The sequence below is a fragment of the Tiliqua scincoides genome, chromosome 3 (assembly GCF_035046505.1).
Source record: "Tiliqua scincoides isolate rTilSci1 chromosome 3, rTilSci1.hap2, whole genome shotgun sequence".
Taxonomy (NCBI): Eukaryota; Metazoa; Chordata; class Lepidosauria; order Squamata; family Scincidae; genus Tiliqua; species Tiliqua scincoides.
The window spans coordinates 176332839-176356705 of NC_089823.1; the positions used below are offsets into that span (position 1 = coordinate 176332839).

The 23867-nt window shown below is 40.0% G+C and overlaps 1 protein-coding gene across 1 annotated transcript in view; it reads right to left on the reverse strand.

Moving 5' to 3' along the window:
- Positions 1-23867, reverse strand: part of INPP5F (inositol polyphosphate-5-phosphatase F) — a 66847-nt gene that overhangs the window by 30405 nt on the left and 12575 nt on the right. The window contains exon 2 of the mRNA XM_066621596.1: positions 14763-14843. Within this exon, the coding sequence (XP_066477693.1) occupies positions 14763-14843 (81 nt within the window). The remainder of the gene's footprint in view (positions 1-14762; positions 14844-23867) is intronic.

Consider the following 23867-nt stretch of genomic DNA (forward strand, 5'->3'; position numbering starts at 1 on the left):
TCAGTATATCTCCACTTACAAATATAGAAGAAAGTAAAGTGAAAGATTTTATTTTTTTAAAAGGGAAGAATTTTGTTGCCATCCAATTCATGCTGCTGCAAATCTGCTGGTTCCAAGATTCAAGGTGGAAATATGACTGTTACTGCATTTGACTGGATTACAAAACAAGCATCGCATTTAGGATTTGATGTTAGGAAGGTACTTTCAAATGTTGCAGAATATAGAACATCTTCAGGGATTTGGTCCAGGAATGCAATCTGGGATTCTGCCAAAAAATATTCCTCCTGCCACATGGTGGCAAGGTCTTTGCACAACACAGCCTCTGACTCCTCTTGCTTCTCACCTTTTTCAGATTCCTCCATCTTCTGCAGCATGTGAAAGAATCTGGTCTACGTTTGGAAACACTCAAACTAAATCAAGAAATAAACTGACATGTGAAAGAGTAGAGAAGCTTGTCTCAATCCGGGCAAACCTTCAGTTTTTAGAAGTCCATAATAACGGTGATAATGACAGACACAACAGAGAAGCTGCAAAGGCAGAAACTGATACTGATAATTACAACTCAGAAAATGATCCTGATTAAATTTCATGCCCATTCATTGAAACTTAGTCTCACTCCCTTCTATACACTTCCCTCAATGGGTTTTTTTTTTAAATTTAATACTGTGGACAGGAAATATGAATAATAGTTACTTCTGGATTTTTAAAAATTGTTTTGTGGAGGTTTTTTATCTGTTCCACATAAACGGGTAAACAGTTCAGGAAACTATAGCTCCATTTGTTACAATTACAAATAAATATTACAAAAAAAAGCAAATTCTGTTTATAATTGTTTGGCTACACTATATTTTTAATACGCTAGTTGTGATAATTTTATGCAAAGTCAAATTGTCCATAGTCATGTTTTATGTTCCTAAAGTAACAGAATGACTTTCAATCTGGAAAAGAAAAAAAGTGTTAATGTAGCATTTTTTTCAATTTTTCCAAAAATTTCCATTTTTTTTTCAAAATTTCTGTCAATTTTACATCTCAATGCCACTAGTGTTCTGGAAAGTACTACTAGTGTTCTGGAAAGTACTACTGTTCATTTTAATTTGAATTTTCACTTATTCCTGCAAGATCTAGTCTAAAGCATTATTAATAAAACATATTACACATGGGTTTGTTTTAGTTCTCTTACAAACACTCAAGCATGACTAATGCACTATTTCCTCAAGCATATCCTGAACAAAATATCATGAAAGTGGTTGCAGCAATAAATTATAGTCTTCAGACTATGCACACGATAAAAACTTTAAAAAAGTCACCATCCAAAGTGTTGTAATTACTTGGCTAGAGATCAGTGTAATTACTTGGCTAGAGCAGGGGTTCTCACATTTAGCACCAGGACTCACTTTTTAGACTCAGAATCTGTCAGGACCCACCAGAAGTGATGTCATGATCGGAAGTGACATAATCAAGCAGGAACATTCTTAACAATCCTAGGTTGCAATCCTACCCACACTAACCAAGAAGTAAATCCCATTTACTAACCTTTTTTTTTTATAAATATACATAGTAGCCTGTTAAAAGTACAGATCTGCAACATTTCCCCAAATGTTGTCACATGCCAGTGTAGCATCAAGTCTAATATATTAAAAATAAAATATTGAAATGAACGGGAACCCACCTGAAATTGGCTCGCAGCCCACCTAGTGGGTCCCGACCCACAGTTTGAGAAACACTGCTCTAGAGATCTCTGGACACGTTATTCTCTGAGCCCATCTAGATGACAACCCCAATCAATAACTTTCACTGTCATTCCCCCCCCCCAAAAAAAATCACATGCCATCTTAGAACCTTGAGAACTCTTGTGAGTTTTCATGAGATGTTCAACAGTTCCATAGCAAGTTTCAAGAAAGGAACAGAAAAGTTCCTGAATGCAATGGATCAAAGAACACACTGCAGTCATCTATTGCAACAGAGCCAAGAAATCTCACTGATACGGAAAGAGAAACAGACCTTAACTGTACAGGATATGGTGAATACTTGTAAGAAAGAGAAAGTAGCAGTCTAGTCCATGATAAATGAGGAACAAAACGCCCTTGGACTCACTGATATAGTGAATGACTGTATCCTTTGATTTGGCACTAGAGACTCTTGGTGTACCCTATTATACAGAAATGCTCTCAATGTTTCCCTTCCTCTTTGTGCTCCAATTCATAACCTAACTTATGTGGAACAGGAAGGTCAGAAAATAACACTAGCCATAATTCATAAAGAATCTGACCTTCATTTTTGTTTGTCAGAGAATTATGGAGCGAGAATTCAAAAGGCACATTGAAAGCAACTGCAAAGTCAGTGTCAGAGGCCAACACATTTCAAAGTCACCAAAAAGCAGGAGGAAGATCTGCAGGTTTTACACATAGGCAAACTCTTACTGCAAACAAATCAGAGCTCTAGATGTACACCCAGCATGATAGCACCATCAAGCCAAGATACATGGCACTACTTCTCAAAAATAATGTTTTTTGGTAGAAGGAAAAGAGGTAGCAGGAGTAGTCTTTCCTCTCAGAGACCCATGCTAAGCCAAATATTTAACAGGACTATATAAAGTTTGCAGTTCCTACAGACTCACCCCGGAAACTCTTCATTATTAAAAGACGGTTGCCAGGATAATGAGATTCATTCAGTGCAGGCTCACAGGAACCTTTGCCCAGTTTGGGCTGGTGCATTAGATGTAGCTGTACCAAAATCGATCACACTCAGCCACAGTGGTTCATGCCTATTGTCACTCACTCTACACAGGACTGCCTTTGAAGACTGTCCAGAAACTGCAGTTAGTACAGAATGTGGAGACCCACACAGTCTCAGGGATTTGGTGGTTTGACTCTGTCCAGCCACAACTCCTCTGACTATGCTGGCTCCCAATTTATTTACAGGCATAATTCAAGGTACGGTGTTTGACCTTTCGAAGTCTTTTACAGTTTGGAAACCAAGAATTTTAGGAACTACCTCCTTCCATACAAGCCAGCTCATCTCTTATTGGTTGTTTTTTAAACACATGTAATATGCACATATGAAGAAAAACTACTTAGTGTGCTGGGATCCTATGTAGTGGCCAATGACATCCTTCAATGGTTCAAGCAGGAAAAGAAATGAGAGGTAAAGATGAAAGATGCTACACAACAAACTTTATTGTGCCGATAATTTCGTAATAGGGAAGGGGGAATCAAAATTAAGCAATTCAGTATTTATCATTCACTTCACATCTAGGCCTTAAACATAAGCCGTCACTCTAAAGCAGAAGAGGGTGGAGAAAGAAAATCCTTAAAAGGAAACGCAATGGCAAACAAAGAAAGCAAAAGGGGTGAGGAAAAAAGTGAAAAGTAGAAGTGAAAAAAGGACACAGGTTTGGTGGGTTGCCCAGAGAGGGCTGGCGTTAGGAAATTAGAGAGTTAAAGTATTGAGAAGTAGGAAAAAGAAAGAAAGCTGGGGAACTAGAAGGAAAAGGGAGAATTGTGGGAAACAAACCAAAACCACACACACCGCAATCACTCAAATAAAGGAGGAAGATCACAACCACTAAGAATGACATCAGTTTGACTGCAAACAAGACCGGCAAGGAAAGTTAACAGGGATATGTGGTTCTGTGGTGAACCTGCACCAAAGACCAAGTTTACCAGTTCATATCGGCTGGAATGAGTGTGATGCGTTGCAGGAGTCTTAGAGTAAGATGCCATGACCAAGCAAATTACCTGGTCAAATGCAGAGCTTAAAAGGTAGAAAGAGGGTTTTGAAGCTAGCTCCCAAAACCAGGCAACAGCCTGGATTCACTGAAGCAGGACAAGAAAACAAGAGCTGTTTCCCAGAGAGAAGGGGTGCTGCAAGGTGGCCCAAGGGGATGACTGGACCAGTCAACATAGGCAAACTGGCTTTGGTTGCACTAAGGGAGGAAAGTGGGGAGAAAGTTGGAAAGCTTCATGGAGCAGCATAAACAAAGAAAGCAAAAGGGATGAGGAAAAAAGTTCAAATGTGAGGGGGTGAGGAAAAGGAGTTCAAATGTACAGGCCAGGCATGATGAAGGGGGGGGGGAGATTAGGAGGGTCTTTTGACCCAGGTTTTTGTATCTTTTTCACTATGAAATCTTTTGAAAGGTGAACTCATCAAGGGACTTTTGTTATTTAATAGCCCCTGGTGGCTTTCCCCTAATCCTTGAAGCTGCTACCTTTGTCTTTGTACCTGGCTATAGGTGTGTTAGCTAATTCAGGAAGCCAGTTGCTCTATTAACATGCCTCCTTGATTGAGTTTAGCCATGAGTAAGGGCCACCTAGGGTTGAAGATCCTTCTTTTGCTTAAGTTGTTTCAGCCAACCTGAGTGCTTTATAGAACTTACTATTGCTTAGCTTATATGATACAATTGATATTTTTACTGCAGTATGCTTGTTCATCTCATTAGTTATGGAGAGAGATCATGATACTGAAATGAATTATATTTTGTATCATTTTGAAACATGTTAAAATAAGTTTCCATATAAATATAAAGTGATCCACTGTGGATGCATTTATGTTGACTGCTATTTTTGTAATTTGTTGTTTATTTACTTAAGTGATTTATATCCTGCCTTTCCTTCCTTTACCAGTCACTTTCTGTAATGAGATCAAAATCACACACCATGTGGTGAGATAAGGCCCAGACAGCTAAATTGCAGTGGAAGAATGTTCTTCTATTTTCCTTCGGAACAGGAATTTATGAAAAGTAAAGATTTCCTGTTTTCTCCAAGGAAAGCAGGAGGGCATTCAGAAGCAAAACAGAAAAGAACCTGTCACAAAAGGACTGTATGCATCAAGGCAGGATCAATTATACTCCCACCAGTGATTTTCAACCTTTTTTGGCACACTGACAAAAATTGTCAAGGCACACCATGCTGTTGGTGGGGGGCTCACATCCCCCAAAAGCCCGCAGCACATCTCCAGACCATTCGCAACACACCATTGTGTCACGGCACAGTGATTGAAAATGGTTGCTCCCCACGGTTCATTCCCACAGTATCTTGTGTACAACAGGCTCAAAGACAATCCTTTCCCCCAGCTTCCTGACTACGTTTGGGATGGGGAGGAAGGAGAGAAAAGCAAATAAAATGTTTTCATTTCAGACAGCTCTTAAGGAGGTGTGTTGAATCTCTGTGACCTGGTTGCTAGGCAGAGTAGGTCGAGGAAGATAGGGGGACTTCCTTCAAAGAAATAACCAAACAGGGCTTTCGTCTCTTGACTAAAGTGGAGGGGTTACCCCAAGGTATACCGTAATGCCTTCCTCCTTTCCCCAGAATAAACCTTTTAAATTGTTGAAGAGATTTTTCAGGGCTATTCTAAATGCATTTAAAAAAGACTCCAATGTTAAAACTTCAGTCCCAATATTACCAGCTGATTATAATTTTCTTTTAAAGAAAATAAAGCTAACTGAATTTGGATTTGCCAAAGATATAAAGGCCAACATATAATATTAGTTATCCTCTTCTTAACAATGAAGCATACTTGTGCTTTCTACAAATTCAGAACAGTGATCATCTTTTGCTTTCAGTGGCCAAAGCCAACTGGTAGAGGTTACAAGCCAGCTCTCATGCCCTCATGGGGGAGATGAGACAAGTGATCATTGATACAATCATTGTTTATGCACAGTGGTCAAAGGCAGTACTGACAATAGGGCTTTTGTATTTTAGTTCTAGATATGAGAAAAACAAGCCGGCTGCCAAAGAACACTTTGAAAAAACCTTACTCTCCCTATTGTTTCCACTAAACATCCCTATATCAGCTAACAAAAAGCAGAACACTACAGTCTTACTAGATCACTGATGACCTCTGGCACATTAAGTGCAGCAGGGTTCTATCCTGTTCCCCAGGTTGTTTAACATTTACATGAAGTCAGTGGAAGAGGTCATCCAAGGATTTAGAGTTGTCACCAATACACAGATGATACCTCCTGCCTGTGCCAGTGCTATTATTGAGCCAAACAGGGAGCCACCTAGGGCACAGCCCTCAGAGGGATGCAGTATTGAACCTTAAGGGGCACAGTTTTATACATATTAGGAGTTTTTTTAACCCATGTAAAAACCGCAACTGGCAATTTACATTTTTCATTTAACGTAAGATAAATACCACAACAGTGTTATTAAATATAATTATAAAGTCTTATTTTTAAAAATCCTATTTCAATTAGCCTTGCCTAGGAAGCAAAATAGCCTGGCACTGGCCCTGCCTCCCCCTGTCTTCCATCAAATGCTGGGAGGCTGACAGGGTCCTGAAGCATTGCCTTGGTTGGACACTGCATGAGGGCTAACAAACTAAAGTTAAATTCAGACAAAACAGAAGTCCTCTTAGAGGCTGATGACAAGTGGGTCACTTTCTTCATGGCAGCACTGCAATTATTGAACCCCATCCCCTTTCTGTACCCTCCATTAGCCTTCCAAGAAGGGCTGAAAACTTCATCTGGCTTTTTCACTATAGTCTTTTTTTTTTAATCCTGGTCTACCATCCTTATTACTATGACACTGGTTTAGATGGATTGCCTGTATTATTTTAAGGTATTGATTTTAATTGCAATTTTTTTGTATTTATATTATGTTTTAAACCTTCTCAGGAGGTATAAAGCAGAGAGATACACTGACAGTTTGCAATTTTTAGTGGCCAGTCTGCAATAAAATTACATGGAACTGGCACTCGGGAGCTGACCAGAGAGTAAATTATATCTCTGTCAAAGAGATTGTGAGCACGTTCAATCAGTCTGCTGCATGTGGGGCATATTCAGTTCTGCTGTGATAAATTATGGCAAACAAATTTGTCATCATGTTTAGGAAAAACCAGTTGGTGACAACACAGCACACAATTTCATTCATAGATGTGTGGAACCAGTGTAGTTGCTAGTAAGGATATGCAAATAGGAAGGTCTTTAAAACGCATTCAATGTCCTTATAGCAGCTTTTCTCCAACAGCTACCAGGTGCCAAGAGATCTTTTTATTTATTCAGTTCCTGCTCTCTTAATCAATGAATCAAGCAGGTATCAAAGCTCTACAACTTGTCTAAGTCAAAATTACAACAGGGTTCCATAATACAAGGAAGGAATGCAATGTTTCCAGCTCAGCTCCTCGAAAAATCAATAGCTGCTAGCTGGCTTTCAGGAGAATAGTGAAGCAGGGGCATTGTTTAACCTGGAAACATCACACTGACTACGTTTATACATTTTTAATCACATGACACTTAACCCTGAGAATGCTAGTTAATCAACCAATAACTGCAGTTCCGCCTGCACTAAGAAACTAACCCTGACAGAACTCCAAGCTTCACAGAAATGCAAAGCACTTCACTAAACTGAAGCTTCCACTGTGGGTGGAAAAGGATACAATCTCTCATGTAGTTTTCCATCCACTTCAGTGAAAACACCACACACGTGACAAAAAATATATAAACAAGGAATTTATCACCACAAGTGCCTACAGGTAATGACAACCAAAATACTGTAGTATTTACTTTCCCTTTTAATGGGAACACATTTTTAATAATAATAAAAATTATTAACTTTATTTTTACCCTGTCTTTCTCCCCGGAGGGACCCGAGGCGGCTTACAACAAAGGTTAAAAACATAAATTAAAAACCTAATTTAAAAAATAAACACATATGCACAAGACAAACCTCAACACAATTTCCAATGTCATCCAATTGTTACAACTGTGCTGTGTAGAATGAGAGACATTCTACGCATTATATAGAACAAAATTCTCAAGTTCTTGGGACTCCAAACCACATACAGGGTGTCATTTTTGAAAAATGTGATTTCAGCAACATTGTGTCAGGCATGGGGGAAGATGGGTTAAAAGACCTGATCAGAGAAAACTCATCATCTCTACTTTCTACTCACATAGCTCTTTAATGAACACTACAAAGCAATTCCAAAATCTCAGCTACTTTAATCACATATAAGGAATTATTTTTTAATTGGAAAGGAGGAGGGATTCCTACAAATAACTTCCTTTCTTACCCACTAAAACTCCTTTACTCACCACCTGCTGCTGCCATGTATTAAAAATGTCTCTTTTGATAGTCTGGCAAGGCAAAGGCATGGGAACACACAGCCCAACATCAAATTCAACCCACAAAACAAAAATTATTTATAAGAACTGTTGCAAGGTCAAAAACAAAGTCCAAAAGCAAACTCAGTAGGCAAGAATGGTGATCATCTGCAAGCTTTATTTCGTTGCCAGCAACGGACTTCTCAGGGACTCCTTGTCCAAAGCTAAGAGAGCAATGAGAGCAATTTTCCAGTGTGAACCTCTCACTTATATTCTATCCTGGCTCCTTTGTTTGAGGAGTCTTACACTTCTCATTGGTTGGTGTGTGACATCAGAGATGGGGCTTTCTCAGGATTAGCTAGAGATAACTTTACAAGCATTTGATTGATTTGTTTCAAGATACAGATGCCAAAAAAGGCAAAAATGTACATTGAGACATATATCTTAAAGATTTCAACAACCACTAGGTGGCACTCTTTACTCAATTATTACAGAATTGGGTTTTTTGGTATGTCTTTGTGGTTATCTTTTGGCACTTTTCACTTGCTTGACCTTGGCAGAGCCACCAGTGCTATCACTCTAAATTCCTTTCTTTGTTGTTCCCAGACACCATGGGGCTCTGTGCCAACCCTTGTCTAAGCCTTTTGACTTGCCTCTTTTCCATGTTGGGATTCTCTATATGTGATCTGTATAGTGGTGTAATTATATTTAATACAAGACAAACTAAACTCTTATTGTACAAAAGGATTTTAAGAGACCTTTTCCATTCATTTTAACTAAATCCAGCCCCTTCTGTCAGCTTTCAGCTCAGACAGAGGCTGTTCGTGGACTTTCTCAGGAATGTTCCTGCTTATCTTCTGTCTAGCTGGTGTTTGCAGGTGTCTGTATCTTAGAAAATTCTATTTCCATGTGCCAAACAAGATAAAAGTTGCACATGCTAAGACTTCCATCTAATGTTTCTAGTTTTTCTACTAAAATGTTGCAAACCTGTGTATTCCTTCCTCTCAATTTCCTGCTTCTAGGGCCAAGACAGATAACATTGCCCTCGCTTTTTGTTGCAAAGTCTGGTTTTAAAAAACTACCCCCTATTTGCTCTCCTGTATGTTGCAGCCAAAAGCCTCTCTGAGATGCAACAAATTCTGCAAAGCTTGGAGTTTTCAAGTTTGCAGAGATACAGGCTGAGACAGACCCTGATTAGAGCTGGAATGGCTTTTGCCAGACATCTGCCTCTCAAGGTTGCATTTTGAGACAAGCATTTTTAATTTAATGGCTTCTACTATTCTGTGTATTTATGCTTTAATCAAACTATTCTAAAATTCACTTCTGATGCCACTGTGCCCTTATATATGTGTTAATTACATTTTAAGCCATAATTATTAATTATTTGGCTTGCATGCTAACTTTGTATGATACTTTCTAAATAGCTCTTTTTGACATGAAGCTTTGGTGTAAATAGCTCTTCCTAGTGCATACTAGACTATTTTTGGTTTAAAAGGGAAAGCCTATCTGAATTATGTTCTAAAATCCAAAATGTTCTCTGTTTAGTTTGACATGCAGGCAGTTGTGCTTGAGATGGGAAATTCCCTCCCTCATGCTGCCTATTCAGAGACAGTGCCTTCAAAGTTATCTGCTTCATGCCAAGCATTCTTGAAATTTTGCCAAATCTAGCTGAACTGCCAGCTTCAGGTCTGTTTGAAGCTTCAGGCAGAGAGAGATGTGGATTTTAACTAAACTGTAATTTCAGCAATTTCAGACCGGGGCCTCTTCAGAGAGCAAATATGGATTTTAAGTTTCCAAGTTTTTGGAATTTCCAAGTTTAAGTTTCCAAGTTTCTGGAGGAAAAATCCATTATGGGGTACAAGCCATGATGTGTATGCGCAACCTCCTGATTTTAGAAATGGGTTAAGTCAGAATGCCAGATGTAGGGGAGGGCACCAGGATGAGGTCTCTTGTTATCTGGTGTGCTCCCTGGGGCATTTGGTGGGCCGCTGTGAGATACAGGAAGCTGGACTAGATGGGCCTATGGCCTGATCCAGTGGGGCTGTTCTTATGTTCTTAAGTTCTAAGCATACATTTTCCCTATTAAGCTGCTAAGCATTTGCTATATTTAACTTTTAAACAATTGCATAAATGATTTGTTTTAACATAAATGGCTGGCTTTCATGGCCTTGCCTCAGAACAACAGTTTGACTTGCCAAGGAGATCCATTGCTTATGAAGCTACTTGAATAACAGCTCTCAAGATTGACCAGACACTGGGGTTAGTTCAATTTTCTAGTAATTTAGATAGCCAATTACTCTGTCTCCAGTGTGTGAGACATGTGCTCTCCCTTAACTCAGCAAGGCTCCACAACTCAGGCAGACTGAAGAGTCTAGAAGTTCCTTCCTGGTTTTCCTTCAGGGCCTCACACCAGCATTGTCCTGCAGAATCAACCCAAAAATGTTGCTGAGTAATCAATTGCTGGCTGTTCATTCAGACCCAGCTTTTGGGAAAGCTTCTTCAAGCTCTCTCTCCAAACTTCTTCAGTGATTATCAGCCACAAATTCTTCTCCTGACCTTTGGGCTTTCTGTCCCTCAAATCTCAGTGAAAATCAACCTGTCACTGACTCGGCTGTCCTTTATTTTATCCTTCTCAGTCTCTGTGACTAATCATAAGATGCTCTTTTAATGTAGCTAGTCACAACTGGTCCACGGTTAAAACAACAAGACCTTTTGGAAGGAACTTTGAAAAACCAATTGGAATTGCAGGTTATAATAGCTTCTAGACCAGTGGTTCTCACACATTTAGCATCAGGACCCACTTTTTAGAAAAAGAATCTTGTCAGGACCCACCGGAAATGATGCCATGACCGGAAGTGACATCACCGAGCAGGGAAATTTTTAACAATCCTAGGTTGCAATCCTACCTACACTTACCCAGGAGTAAGTCCTATTTACTATCATTGTTAAAAGTAGATACATAGTAGTCTGTTAAAAGTACAGGTCTGTTGCATTTCCCCAAATGCAGTCACATGCTATGGTAGGATCAACTCTAATATATTAAAAATAAATATTGAAATGAATATTGAAATGAATGGAGACCCACCTGAAATTGGCTCACAATCCACCTAGTGGGTCCCAACCCACAGTTTGAGAAACACTGTTCTAGACCATCAAAATAGGACTAGCATATTCAAATCATCACTGTCTTCAGCTGGTGTATTTTTTGTCTTCTCTCTCTCTCTCTCACAGCATAGTCTGTTAGTAGTAAGGCCAATATAGCGTCTCCATGTTTTCACTGACTTCACCAGCTCAGCTTTAACCTGAGGTTCTGCATACAAAGTTACCTGTAAATCCTGTTGCTTCATTTTCCCCATGTAAATACTCCATGCATATAATAAAGCTAGAACATCAAGAAGGTGGCCACACAAAAACTCTCTCCTAATATAGGGCTTAACAAATTCCATGTGTCAGGCAACTATAACAAGTCAAAATGTTCTAGGATCACTCTTGGGGAAAAGTATAACAGAGCACACATCTCCCTCCCCCCAGCTCTCCAGGTGCATTTTCTATCTGTACTTTTGCAGCCCCTGCACTGGCCCAAGAAAGGAAAGGAGGGGAGAGCAAGAGGAGAAAATGTGTTAGTTATGTTGTAAAACTAACTCCAAAGTAAGCCCAATGAATTCAATGGGACTTAATCCCAGGTAAGTGTGTGCAGGATTGCAGCCTTGGTGTAAAGAATTTACACCTTTTTTAAACACCATTTTTTAAACAACATTTTACATCAAGAATGTTTCTTGATGTAGCTTTAATTTTAGATCAAAGCCTAGACCTCTTTTTGCTGTCACAATGACGTTTGCTAAGTTTTCTGGCCACCACAGGGGTTGGAAGTGTGCATTTTAATACTTGCTGATGCTAGCATGTGAAATTTTTTTGGTCAGCATTAAACCTAAAACTTTGAAAGATGAAAAAATTCACCTACCTCCTATATCCAAAACAAATGTGTAAATCCCTGTCCTAATGTTCTAGTTTTCTATATGGAGAAAGCTGTTATACAACAGGAAACATTCAAAAAAGGATCCACCATCTGCAGTGGTTCAGGACAGAATTCTACCACCTTGTGTTGGAAAATTAATAGAATGACTGACTCCACAAATAATCAGATAAGATTGTTTCAAATTAGAGATTTCTAGCAAGCTATAGTCTGCATTATGTAACTATGTATTCCCTTTCAACTAGGATGCTTTAACAAGCTCTAAAGATATAGCTGGAGTAGTTAATCTTTTTTTTCCTTCCTCTAAAATCACGACATTCTTGGAAGAACATTTATTGAAATCAGACTGCATCATTTTTAACCCCAAAGGAAGAAAAAAAGAACATCCCCATTTCAGATGCACAGAAATGCCTCCGATCCTTGCATTGCTCTTTAGAGAAGAAAAACTACAAAGAGCAAATCTTATTTTTTTAAGTGGATAGGGAGGTATTCAAAATGTGCACTTTAGACTAGCAGGACTGTTACCAGTTTAAGATTACTGCTGTGGACTGCACAAAAAACAGTGGTATCTGGTGAACTGAACTTTAAAGAACAAAAAGGCAACATAATGTATTTGTAAGATTAACAACTTTTTAGTGTTAATAAACTAGAGTTATTTATTACTCTATAACTCTATAACTCTAAAAAAATAAAAAATAGAGTTATTTGTACCTTTTAAAAACTGAGGACATATTTTAGTACTTAACAATAAAGGAGTACTGAAGGTTAACATACCTTCTTGAGTAATATTCTATTATACTAATTATACTTTCTCATTTAGCATCTCTTGGATTGTCGTATCTGTCAAGAACAGATTGTGCTTCCTCAAACTTCTGTCTGTGATGGTAACCTAACAAGCCATCAACAAGCAATAGTCTTTATTCATTTCATAATGGTCTTACTCAGTTACAGGATTAATTATCTAACACAGAGCAATGGTTCCCAAACTGTGGGTTGGGACCCACTGGTGGGTCACAACCTGATTTTTGGTGGGTCACCAAAGGGTGATGGAAAGATCAGATAACTGCCTCAAGTCCTGAGGTTATTCAAAAACCAGATACTGTAGTTGCTAATTATCTGTCAAAGGGCTCAGCTCATGCAATTTGCAAGCATGCGTAAACACAGGGAAATGTTTGAGGGTCTTTTTCTGGTTATTATTACTTAGAAATAAATAAATAAAATTATTTCTTTCTAGATCTCTTTTTTTGAAGACTGGTAAACCTAGATGGGTCCTGACAGAGTGTTGTTTTAAAAAGTGGGTCCTGGTGCTAAAAGGTTTGGGAACCACTGGTTCAGAGGTGATTCTTTTAAAGCAAGTATTTCTATATGTCTTCATGGAGTATCATGCATAGGAAACCTGCAAGTCAAACACAATTCAAACAAGATGGAGGAATGCATAAAGTACTTACCTGTGTAGGTGGCTGCATATAGCAGACATATTTACAAAAAACACTTACAAAGCTCATGTACTAGCCTGTATGCATGCAAAGATTGCACATGTTCATGTTTTGTGAACATTCAGGTTTTATTTACTTTTCACATTTCTATATGATCCTTCCTCCAAGGAGCCGAGGTCAGTATACACAGTACTTCCCCTCCTCTAGTCACCACAACAACCCTGTAAGGTAGGCGAGGATGAGAGATAGTGACTTGCCCAAGGTTACCCCAGGAAATTTCATGGCTGAGCAAGGATTTTAACCTGGAGCACCAATTGTAAAAAAAGGTGGTGTGACAAGAGCTATAGGCACTAGGCTGAAGAGTAGTACTAGCAGCCTAGTCATGCCCATATTGAAAAGTCACCTCTGATACAATCCAAGTGTATGGAGGTTCCCCTGTCTTTGTTCCATGACAGTGGCATCTCCACCACCACTTTATTTTATATATCAAAGTTTATTAAGGGATGCTTTATAAGGCATAAAATAAAATCAGGTTTTTGAGCGTGTGTTGTTCTTAGCTTAAGAACATCTAAATAAAGCTTAGTACTTTTAGTAACAACTATTGATTTTACCCTAAATCTAACAATCATGAAAATATAAGCACTGAACAGTACTGGTTGCACTCAGTAATTATTTAAAGGTTAGCTAGACAAAGCAAGAGCAAAACTCAATCTAAAGCACGCTGACCTCACTTTTGAAACATTCAGTGCATGCCAGCTATTTCTTTGGCAGGATTTCCAATACTATTCCTTTAACAGAAGCAAGTTTGTCTTGCTTTTCCTATATCAACATGAAGCAGCCAGTGTTTGAGGAAAATAGATGAGAAGAAAGGTCTTTCAGAATGTTAGCAATCAGAGCTCAAGAAAATTGCTTCTTCCTCTAAGACCAGTGATTTTTCCATCCCTTTCCATTTGTAGCACTTCATTAATCAACCTTATTTACAAACCAGAAATTGTCTTGCTTCAAAAATGCTCATTATTTGCTCTTCCCCACCCCCATTTCAATGCTTGCATCATGAAAACACACTTTATCAGATATGTATCAACTACTGTGTATAAAATGAGCCATTTATTTTGTTCAGAGACTCACATTTATTAGTTTTGCTCTGTTAAAGTGTCACATCATTCAGCCTTACAGAGAAACAGACAAAGCTCACTTCCGTTCTATCAGCCACAGACAGTAAAAACTTGGGGGACAAGGTTATTAGCACAAAGGGTAGAGCAATTTTAACTTTATCTTGTCATTAAGATGAAACGTTAACGATTTGTACCTGTATGAAGCTGAATTTTTCCAATAAGTCCCTCTATCAGGCCCAGACAAATTGGATTCCAAGCCAGAAGAAGATCAGTAGCTACAGAAGAAACAAAAAAAAAAATTAAACTGCAAGAATATTAAATTTAGAATTTGAGAACAAGTTATAATTAAAATGGCTTGATGTTAATTTAATAAGCAACAAACACACTTCAGTCTTTACTTTGAAAAAAATTGTGATATGCCTTATCACTATTGTATTTCCCTTTTCTTTTGTTGTATCGTATTTTCTATTTTTTACTCTACTGTATATTGTATTTTTTTTAATCTATAAATTGTAAACCACCTTGAGCATCTGCTTTCAACAGAGGAAAGGTGGGGTAGAAATCTTTTAAATACATTTAAATCACTGTTCCTGAAGATGCTATGATAAGAAACTGTGGTTCAGTCAAACTGTGAAAGGAAAAGTTTTCCCCTCCACTTATGAGAAGAGGAAAGGTGACAGAAAGTATGTATGTCCAAATCTTGATGCATCTTATTCACAGTGTAACCTATGACTTGGATGACCACCTGAATTGGGTAACTGTTCATACAATCCCATGTCATTTCTAAAAGACAGAACAGTTTTTACCCTCAGCAACCTCCAGTGGCTTCACCTAAATTGTTAGTCAAGAAAAAATCAATTACAACAAAATCATAAGGTTCCTTTATCACTAAACAACAGAGTTTTCCAATATGAAACAGCAAGTGTGTTTTGGCCGGTTGTTCTCCTGTGGAGGAAAAATTCAAGCAAGGGGAAGATACAGGACACGGTCAGAAGGCGTTCGACACGGTCCCTCAACAAAGGCTACTAAAAAAACTCCACAGTCAGGGAATTAGAGGACAGGTCCTCTCATGGATTGAGAACTGGTTGAAGACCAGGAAACAGAGAGTGGGTGTCAATGGGCAATTTTCACAATGGAGAGAGGTGAAAAGTGATGTGCCGCAAGGATCTGTCCTGGGACCGATGCTTTTCAACCTCTTCATAAATGACCTGGAGACAGGGGTGAGCAGTGAGGTAGCTAAGTTTGCAGACGACACCAAACTTTTCCAAGTGGTGAAGACCAGACATGATTGTGAGGAGCTCCAGAAGGATCTCTCCAAACTGGCAAAATGGGCAGCAAAATGGCAGATGCGCTTCAATGTCAGTAAGTGCAAAGTCATGCACATTGGGGCAAAAAATCAAAACTTCACAAATAGGCTAATGGGATCTGAGCTGTCTGTGACAGATCAGGAGAGAGATCTTGGGGTGGTGGTGGACAGGTCGATGAAAGTGTCGACCCAATGTGTGGCAGCAGTGAAGAAGGCCAAGTCTATGCTTGGGATCATTAGAAAAGGTATTGAGAACAAAACAGCTAATATTATAATGCCATTGTACAAATAGATGGAAAGGCCACACCTGGAGTATTGTGTCCAGTTCTGGTTGCCGCATTTCAAAAAAGACATAGTGGAAATGGAAAAGGTGCAAAAGAGAGCGACTAAGTTGATTACGGGGCTGGAGCACCTTCCTTATGAGGAAAGGCTACGGCGTTTGGGCCTCTTCAGCCTAGAAAAGAGACGCCTGAGGGGGGACATGATTGAGACATACAAGATTATGTAGGGGATACACAGAGTGGAAAGAGAGATGCTCTTTACACTCTCACATAACACAAGAACCAGGGGACATCCACTAAAATTGAGTGCTGGAAGAGTCAGAAGAAAATATTTCTTTACTCAGCGTGTGGTTGGTCTGTGGAACTCCTTGCCACAGGATATGGTGATGGCATCTGGCCTGGATGCCTTTAATAGGGGATTGGACAAGTTTCTGGAGGAAAAATCCATTACGGGTTACAAGCCATGATGTGTATGTGCAACCTCCTGAATTTAGAAATGGGCTATATCAGAATGCCAGATGCAAGGGAGGGCACCAGGATGAGGTCTCTTGTTATCTGGTGTGCTCCCTGGGGCATTTGGCGGGCCGCTGTGAGATACAGGAAGCTGGACTAGATGGACCTATGGCCTGATCCAGTGGGGCTGTTCTTATGTAAGATGAAATTGGCACAGCTCTCAAGCAGGCTACACTACATGTGCATACCTGAGTAAGTAAACCACAGTGCAGAATTGCTATAAAGAGTAGTGTGAAAGGCCAAGTCAATACAAAATTAGCATACTTAAACAGAAATACAAGCTTGTCATCTTCTCCTGTAGATTTTCCTGGAAAGTTAGCTGAACCATGTAAACGCTAGGATAGCATTGAACACACCGCACCGAAAGACTTTCTGGGGTGCTACTCAACCAACACAGCTTTGAAAACCTCTTGCAGGTTTGCTGACTGACTTGGCATCATGTTAAATAGGTTGTTGGCAATCTTCAGTCTCGAAAGACTATGGTATCACGCTCTGAATGGTGATTCTGGAACAGCGTCTAGTGTGGTTGAAAAGGCCAATTTGGGAGTGACAATCCCTTCCACACTGGGAGCAAGTATAGTGTGTCCCTGGTCTGTCTCCCTGGCTATGGGCCTTCCTTCTTCGGCTCTTTGCCTCAGTCTGTTGGTAAAGTGTCTCTTCAAACTGGGAAAGGCCATGCTGCACAGCCTGCCTCCAAGCAGAACACTCAGAGGCCAAGTTTTCCCATCTGTTGGGGTTCGTTCTTAAGGCTTTCAGATCCCTCTTGCAGATACCCTTGTAGTGCAGCTGTGGTCTACCCGTAGGGTGCTTTCCCTGCACAAGTTCTCCATAGAGGAGATTCTTTGGGATCCAACCATCGCCCATTCTCACGACATGACCAAGCCAACGCAGGCATCTCTGTTTCAGCACTGTATACATGTTGGGGATTCCAGCTCATTCCAGGACTGTGTTGTTTGGAACTTTGTCTTGCCAGGTGATACCGAGGATGCGTCGGAGGCAGTGCATGTGGAAAGCATTCAGCTTCTTCTCCTGTTGTGACCAAAGAGTCCATGAGTTGCCACAGTACAGAAGTGTACTCAGGACACAAGCTCTGTAGACCTGGATCTCGGTATGTTCCGTCAGCTTCTTGTTGGACCAGACTCTCTTTGTGAGTATGGAGAATGTGGTAGCTGCTTTACCAATGCATTTGTTTAGCTCGGTATCCAAAGAGTGTCAGAGATCATTGAGCCAAGGTACACAAAGTCTTGGACAACCTCCAGCTCATGCGCAGAGATTGCAATGCAGGGAGGTGAGTCCACATCCTGAACCATGACCTGTGTTTTCTTCAGGCTGATTGTCAGTCCAAAGTCTTGGCAGGCCTTGCTAAAACAGTTCATGAGCTGCTGGAGATCTTTGGCAGAGTGGGTGGTGACAGCTCCATTGTCGGCAAAGAGGAAGTCACGCAGACATTTCAGCTGGACTTTGCTCTCAGTCTGGAGAGGTTGAAGAGCTTTCCATCTGATCTGGTCTGGAGATAGATGCCTTCTGTTGCAGTTCCAAAGGCCTGCTTCAGCAGCACAGTGAAGAAAATCCCAAACAAGGTCAGCAAGAGAACACAGCCCTGCTTCACTCTGGATGTCAAAAAGGTCTGATGTGGAGCCATCAAAGACTACAGTGATCTTCATGCCCCTCATGTTAAATCATTAATTATTTATTTATATAAAGTGAGTTGCAGTGCTAAAATGTTTAGGAAGCACTGCACTAGGAGATACAACACACAACCACAACACTCAGGTAGCCCTCCCGCAGATTCCTGAATAACTGCTTTTATGGGAGGGCAACACTAGAGAGATGGATGGAGGTGGTCCAAGGCTTACACTATACTATGAAAGGCCACCAACTCTCATTACAACTCCCTCCACACAACCTTGTGCCTCTGGGTTGGCCAACAAGTGGTCAAACTGCTGCTCTTCAGAGGGGGGAAAGGGAAAGAGAATTGTGTGACAAGATCTCCATTTGCTGATCTATACATTAGATTTACATATACAGGTATAACCTAATTAATTATGGATTTTTCAATTGAGGTTTTATCATGGGCCCTGAGAAGGGCCCTTTAAAAGAAAAAACTCATTTAACAATAGCCTCATTAATGCAAGAGAGCAGACAACTGACAATCCATCAATCATTCTCTTTCCAGGTCCTTAGAACAGCTTCACTCCAAGGTAAGCAACCCCCCACTTCCCCTGAGCACATGAAAGAGTGACAATCACTTTGCATTCTTTCCAGACACTGTGCTCTGGGTGAAGGGAGAGGTCCCTGGCTTGGGGTGAAGCCTTTCTAAGCACCTGGAGAGAAACTCATTGATGGATTTTCTGCCTAAGGCCTCTGTCTTACATCACAAAGGTCAACAAGGCCGTTTTTAAATCGCCTAGCAAAGAGACATTGTTTTTTAAATGTATTTGCTTTAATGCAATATTTGCCATCCACATTCTGGGAATGGAACCCTAGCAAATAATGAGACAACCTATATCTTCCCCTGATGTTGTTTAAGGTATTATTATTTTACAAAACAAAAAATCATCAACTTTTTCACTGCAGATTAAACTGCATTCAGTTACAACTTAACATTTTTACAGTGGTACAGTACTACAGAAGATTTCTGCAATGAAGATGCTCTATTCCTTTTTCTTCCTGTTCACACTAATTGCTGCAGCCAGCAAGGAACACGAGAAGGAAGGTTATCTCAAGTTCTAAACTCCTATTTGCAGTGACTCAAATGTTTTTCCCAGTGCCTATTTCAAACTATGAATCAACATTTAATAAAAATTCCTTCCAACTACACAATTGGAAAATAGCTGTCTGTAGTTAGTTTGTTGCATAAACATGACTCAGAGTTCATAATCACAGTACCGGATGACACACCCCTGAAGTATGAACGCTGTACTGTTTTATCAGCACTGTTTGCAGTTTATTCAGATCAGGGTGCAACAAGATCTTACTTGATGCAGGCAGTTGGTGGCAATACAATAATTTCTGGTGTGTGTAAAAAGGACATTATGGACCCAAGATGAATCCAGACATTTACCTAAAATATGGTGACTTTTACACCCAATTGCTATTATACCCAGTAGCTGTTAAACCTATTAGCATCAAAATCTCTCAGCAGTACTCCCAACTTGGAAGTAGACTTCCAACTTTAGCAGTTCCTGCACAGACACAATTGTGCCCAGCTCAGTGATGGCATTGCCAACACAGGCTACAGTAGCTGCACAGGGACAACCCAAGCAGCTTAGCCATAGCGACCCAGGACTTATTTACGAAAAGGATAGCACATCCTGATAATTCATAATATCCAATAATTTGGTTGTCCAGCACCTACTGGAGTTCTACTGTATATTCTACACCAGGGGTGCTCAATAGGTGGATCACGATCTACCGGTAGATCGCGAGGCAAAATGAGTAGATCGCGGAGTGCCGACCCCCCCCTTCAGGTGCCTCTGGGAGGAAACGCAGGGAGTAAGGCCCATTGTACTCAATGGGGCTTACTCCCAGGTAAGTGTGGCTAGGATTGCAGCCTCACAGCCTAATCCTAGGCATGTCTACTCTGGAGTAAGTCCTGTTATACTCAGTGGGGCTCAAGGTACACCAACATACATTGTACACACAAATGTTATATGTTATGATGGCGCGAACACTGTAAAAAAAACTCTGGTAGATCTCCGGGCCTTGCTGGGTTTCAAAGTAGCTCTCGAGCCAAAAAAGTGTGAGCACCCCTGTTCTACACCGTATCACCTGAAATGCTCATTAGAATTTGTATCCTAATTTTTTGAACCTACCGTTCAAAACCAACAACATAATGCAAACACACAACATTAAGCCATCCATTACACACAATGGCTGAAACAAAGAACCACATGGTTAGTTCTGCACATTCAGAGTAGATTCTGGGTTTGCAGTTTCAAACACAGATGTTGAGAAACAAGAACATGTTCCTCATCCCATACCACAAGTTGCTTTTGGTCTGTTGTTCCAATATGAGAAGTCAAAATACTATTGGGTCATATTGCTCTTTGGCTCTCATCCTATAAAGGGTGTGGTTGTGCAAGTGCATTTCCTCAAGCACACTGCAATAAATCTTTGCCAAATTATGCCCTCATTCCCAATAGATTTTATTTGATTGTGGGGTTTGGGTGCCACTTTCTAATGTAGACGGCCTGGGTTGTAGTTGTCCTACTCTTTCCATACATAGAGAGGAGGCAGAGCTCAGTGGCAGACCACATGCTTTGCATGCAAAGCTGCTATGATCAATCACTTACTTCTGCAGTTTAAAGAAACTCAAGTACTAGGGCTGAGAAAGACTTCTGTCTGAAACCCTGGACAGCTGCTGACAGATAGTATTGAGCTGGATAGTCCCACTATTTAATATACACACGGCTGCATAGTCATTTTAGCAAATAGTACTAGCATAGAAGAGGTACAGAATGGAGTGTTCATTTTTAATATCATGCACTCAGCAAGGCACAGAACAAAAATAGTATATTTGACAGCTGGTTGACAATATGTACACAAAGTTAATCAAAGCTTCATAGGAGGTTCCTTTTCTTCACTGTAATCTTTTCAAGAGACAAACTGCTCTGAATGTATGCTACCTTTTGATATGGAAAATGCAGCTGAGAATTCCTGTTACTATTACCCAAGAAAATATTTCATTTTCTCCTTTCCACAAAATCAAAAGGTGCAGATAAAAAAATTAGGACAGATGTAATATTTTAACCATGTTCTCTGAACTGTCATCGTTCAGATTTTCTGCTTGGAGATCCTGCAATGGACAACAGCATTTGAACATATGCCCTGTGACACTCAAAGCAAGCAGATGGATATCTTCACCCTAGCCAACAGCCCAAATGTCAAAAGTTACTGAAAGCTTGCACTCCTCTGGCAAGATCACATGCAACAAAAAAGACAGACTCATTCCAGAACTTCTTGGAGGTTACAAGCTGCTCAGAAAATATCTTAATTTAGAATACATCACAATTTAAGAATGTTTGGGTTGGGGAAGATACTTAGTAGTAACTTTCAGACAAATTTATGACTTTGTTTAAAACAATGCAACCACATACTTTCTGTTCTTATGTTCTTATGTTGTTCTTATGTTCTGGGCTGTTCTTATGTTCTTATACATATTCAGTATGTAATCCTTTAAATGGAACTAGTGTATCAAGCAGCAATAATGTACTGTATATTTTAACATAGCAACCAAGGGATGAAGCACTGGCACAGTCTGGAGATTTCTAGGCAAAGTTCAAGCAAGTCAGTCGAGTGGAATGAGAACACAAAGCAGTCATTCTTCTGCAAGGAGCAGGCTTTCTCAACAGCTTCACATACAGAATGAGGGAAAACACTGTTTGTTGAGAGAAAGTAGTGAATATAGCCAAAAGAGGAAACAGCCTTAGGTGACAAAGGCTGCAATTCTAACCACACTTTCCTGAGAGTAAGCCCCATTGAACAAAATAGGACTTACTTCTGAGTAGACCTGGTAAAGATTGTGCCCTAAGGAAATAATTCACCATTTCAGATAGCAAAAGAGTGGAAGAATCAATTTTCAGCTTCATTATGGATGAGGAAACTGGATCTTTCAGTATGTCACAGTAGCAAAACGCTGCATGCTGAGTTTACATACATTCAGTCAGATTTACCACATTTATTTTCAGTCGTACTGATTTTAAGTGCAAAACAGCAATCATTCACATTTCTAATCCCATTATTTTTATCAATTTCAACTAACAATCAAAGACACTTGAAAAAAGTGCTGATGCAAATTGCTCACTAAGGGGATATGATTCAGTGGCAAGTTTGACCCGTGTTTAAATTTCAGGGGCAGCACCCAGCCTCAGCCTGAATTTGAAGATCTTCCTCATCCCACCACTATGCTACACCAGCAAGAACAGGTCCAGAATGTCACTGGAAGGTGACTGGAAGGTGAGACTTCCAGTTCAGACCAGAAACACACATAGGCACAACTCCTGCCAGTGCCCCAGGATCAGCAAGCTCAGGTGCAACTCATCAGATAGTCTGATCTCACTCCACTACCACACCAGCAAGGTTGGGTACAAGTTTAAATGCAACTGGGCAACCAGCATTCCAGATCAAACCAGAATGGACTGATTAGGAGAACGTGTGCTTTTTTGTCTTCTTCCAGAGAGGTGACCACTTATTCTAATGTTATTAGAATGTTTTAGCAACACTGAATCCTTTTATACTTATTTCTTCAGGAAAGCAAATACTAGAGCTTTATTATTGAATGAAGAATTCCTAGAGCAGTGGTTCTCAAATTTTGAGGAAGCTTTACTCCCTCAGTAAGTCTTTACAGGGAGGGGCTAGGGTAGGGAAGTAATCCCCAGGATCATGTCCCTAAGGCAGTGGTACTCACAAACTTTTCCAGCCAGTGGCTCCCTTGACCCCCGTGCCTGTTGGCCATGACTCCCCATCATGTTCCTGAGGGCTGGAAGTGACATCATGAAATAGGAAGTAGCCAGAAATATTAACTATATTATATTAATCATATCATTAATTAAATGCAGATCTTAAAAATATATTATTAATACACAGCAATATACATGCTTTATAAATGATCAGCTGCTGATCACTGTTGGAGACAGGATGCTGGAATGGGTAGATGTTGTCTGGTCCAGGAGGACTCATTTTTTTCAACTTTGTAAGCATACCAATAGAATTGTTTTATCAAATGAACTTTGTGAACGACCAGTCTGACCAACATTACACACACACACCCCTGTGGACCCCAATCCAACTAGTCATTTCTCCCATTCTCCTTGAATAGGATTGAACCCTTTATTAATTTAATGGAATTAAATTTTTCCAGCAGCTGGTGGGGAAAACAAAAATAGACCATGAAAATATATCAGAGCTGATAAGGGTTTGGTTAGGAAGCTGATTTGTCTCCTATACTAGGAGATGCACAACTCAAGCTGCAACTCAAGCTGCATGTCTACTTAGAAGTAAGTCCCATTAGAGTCAATGGAGCTTACTCCCAGGAAAGTGTGGATAGGATTGGGCTGGCAATCACTTCATCAATGGCTGATAAGTATTCCCTTCAAATAACAAGATTCATCACTTTAAAAATACAGTCTTTCCTCTCCAGTCAAACAACAAGATTAATAAATCACTTTAAAAACAGTACCCTTTTTCTGCTCCTGGCC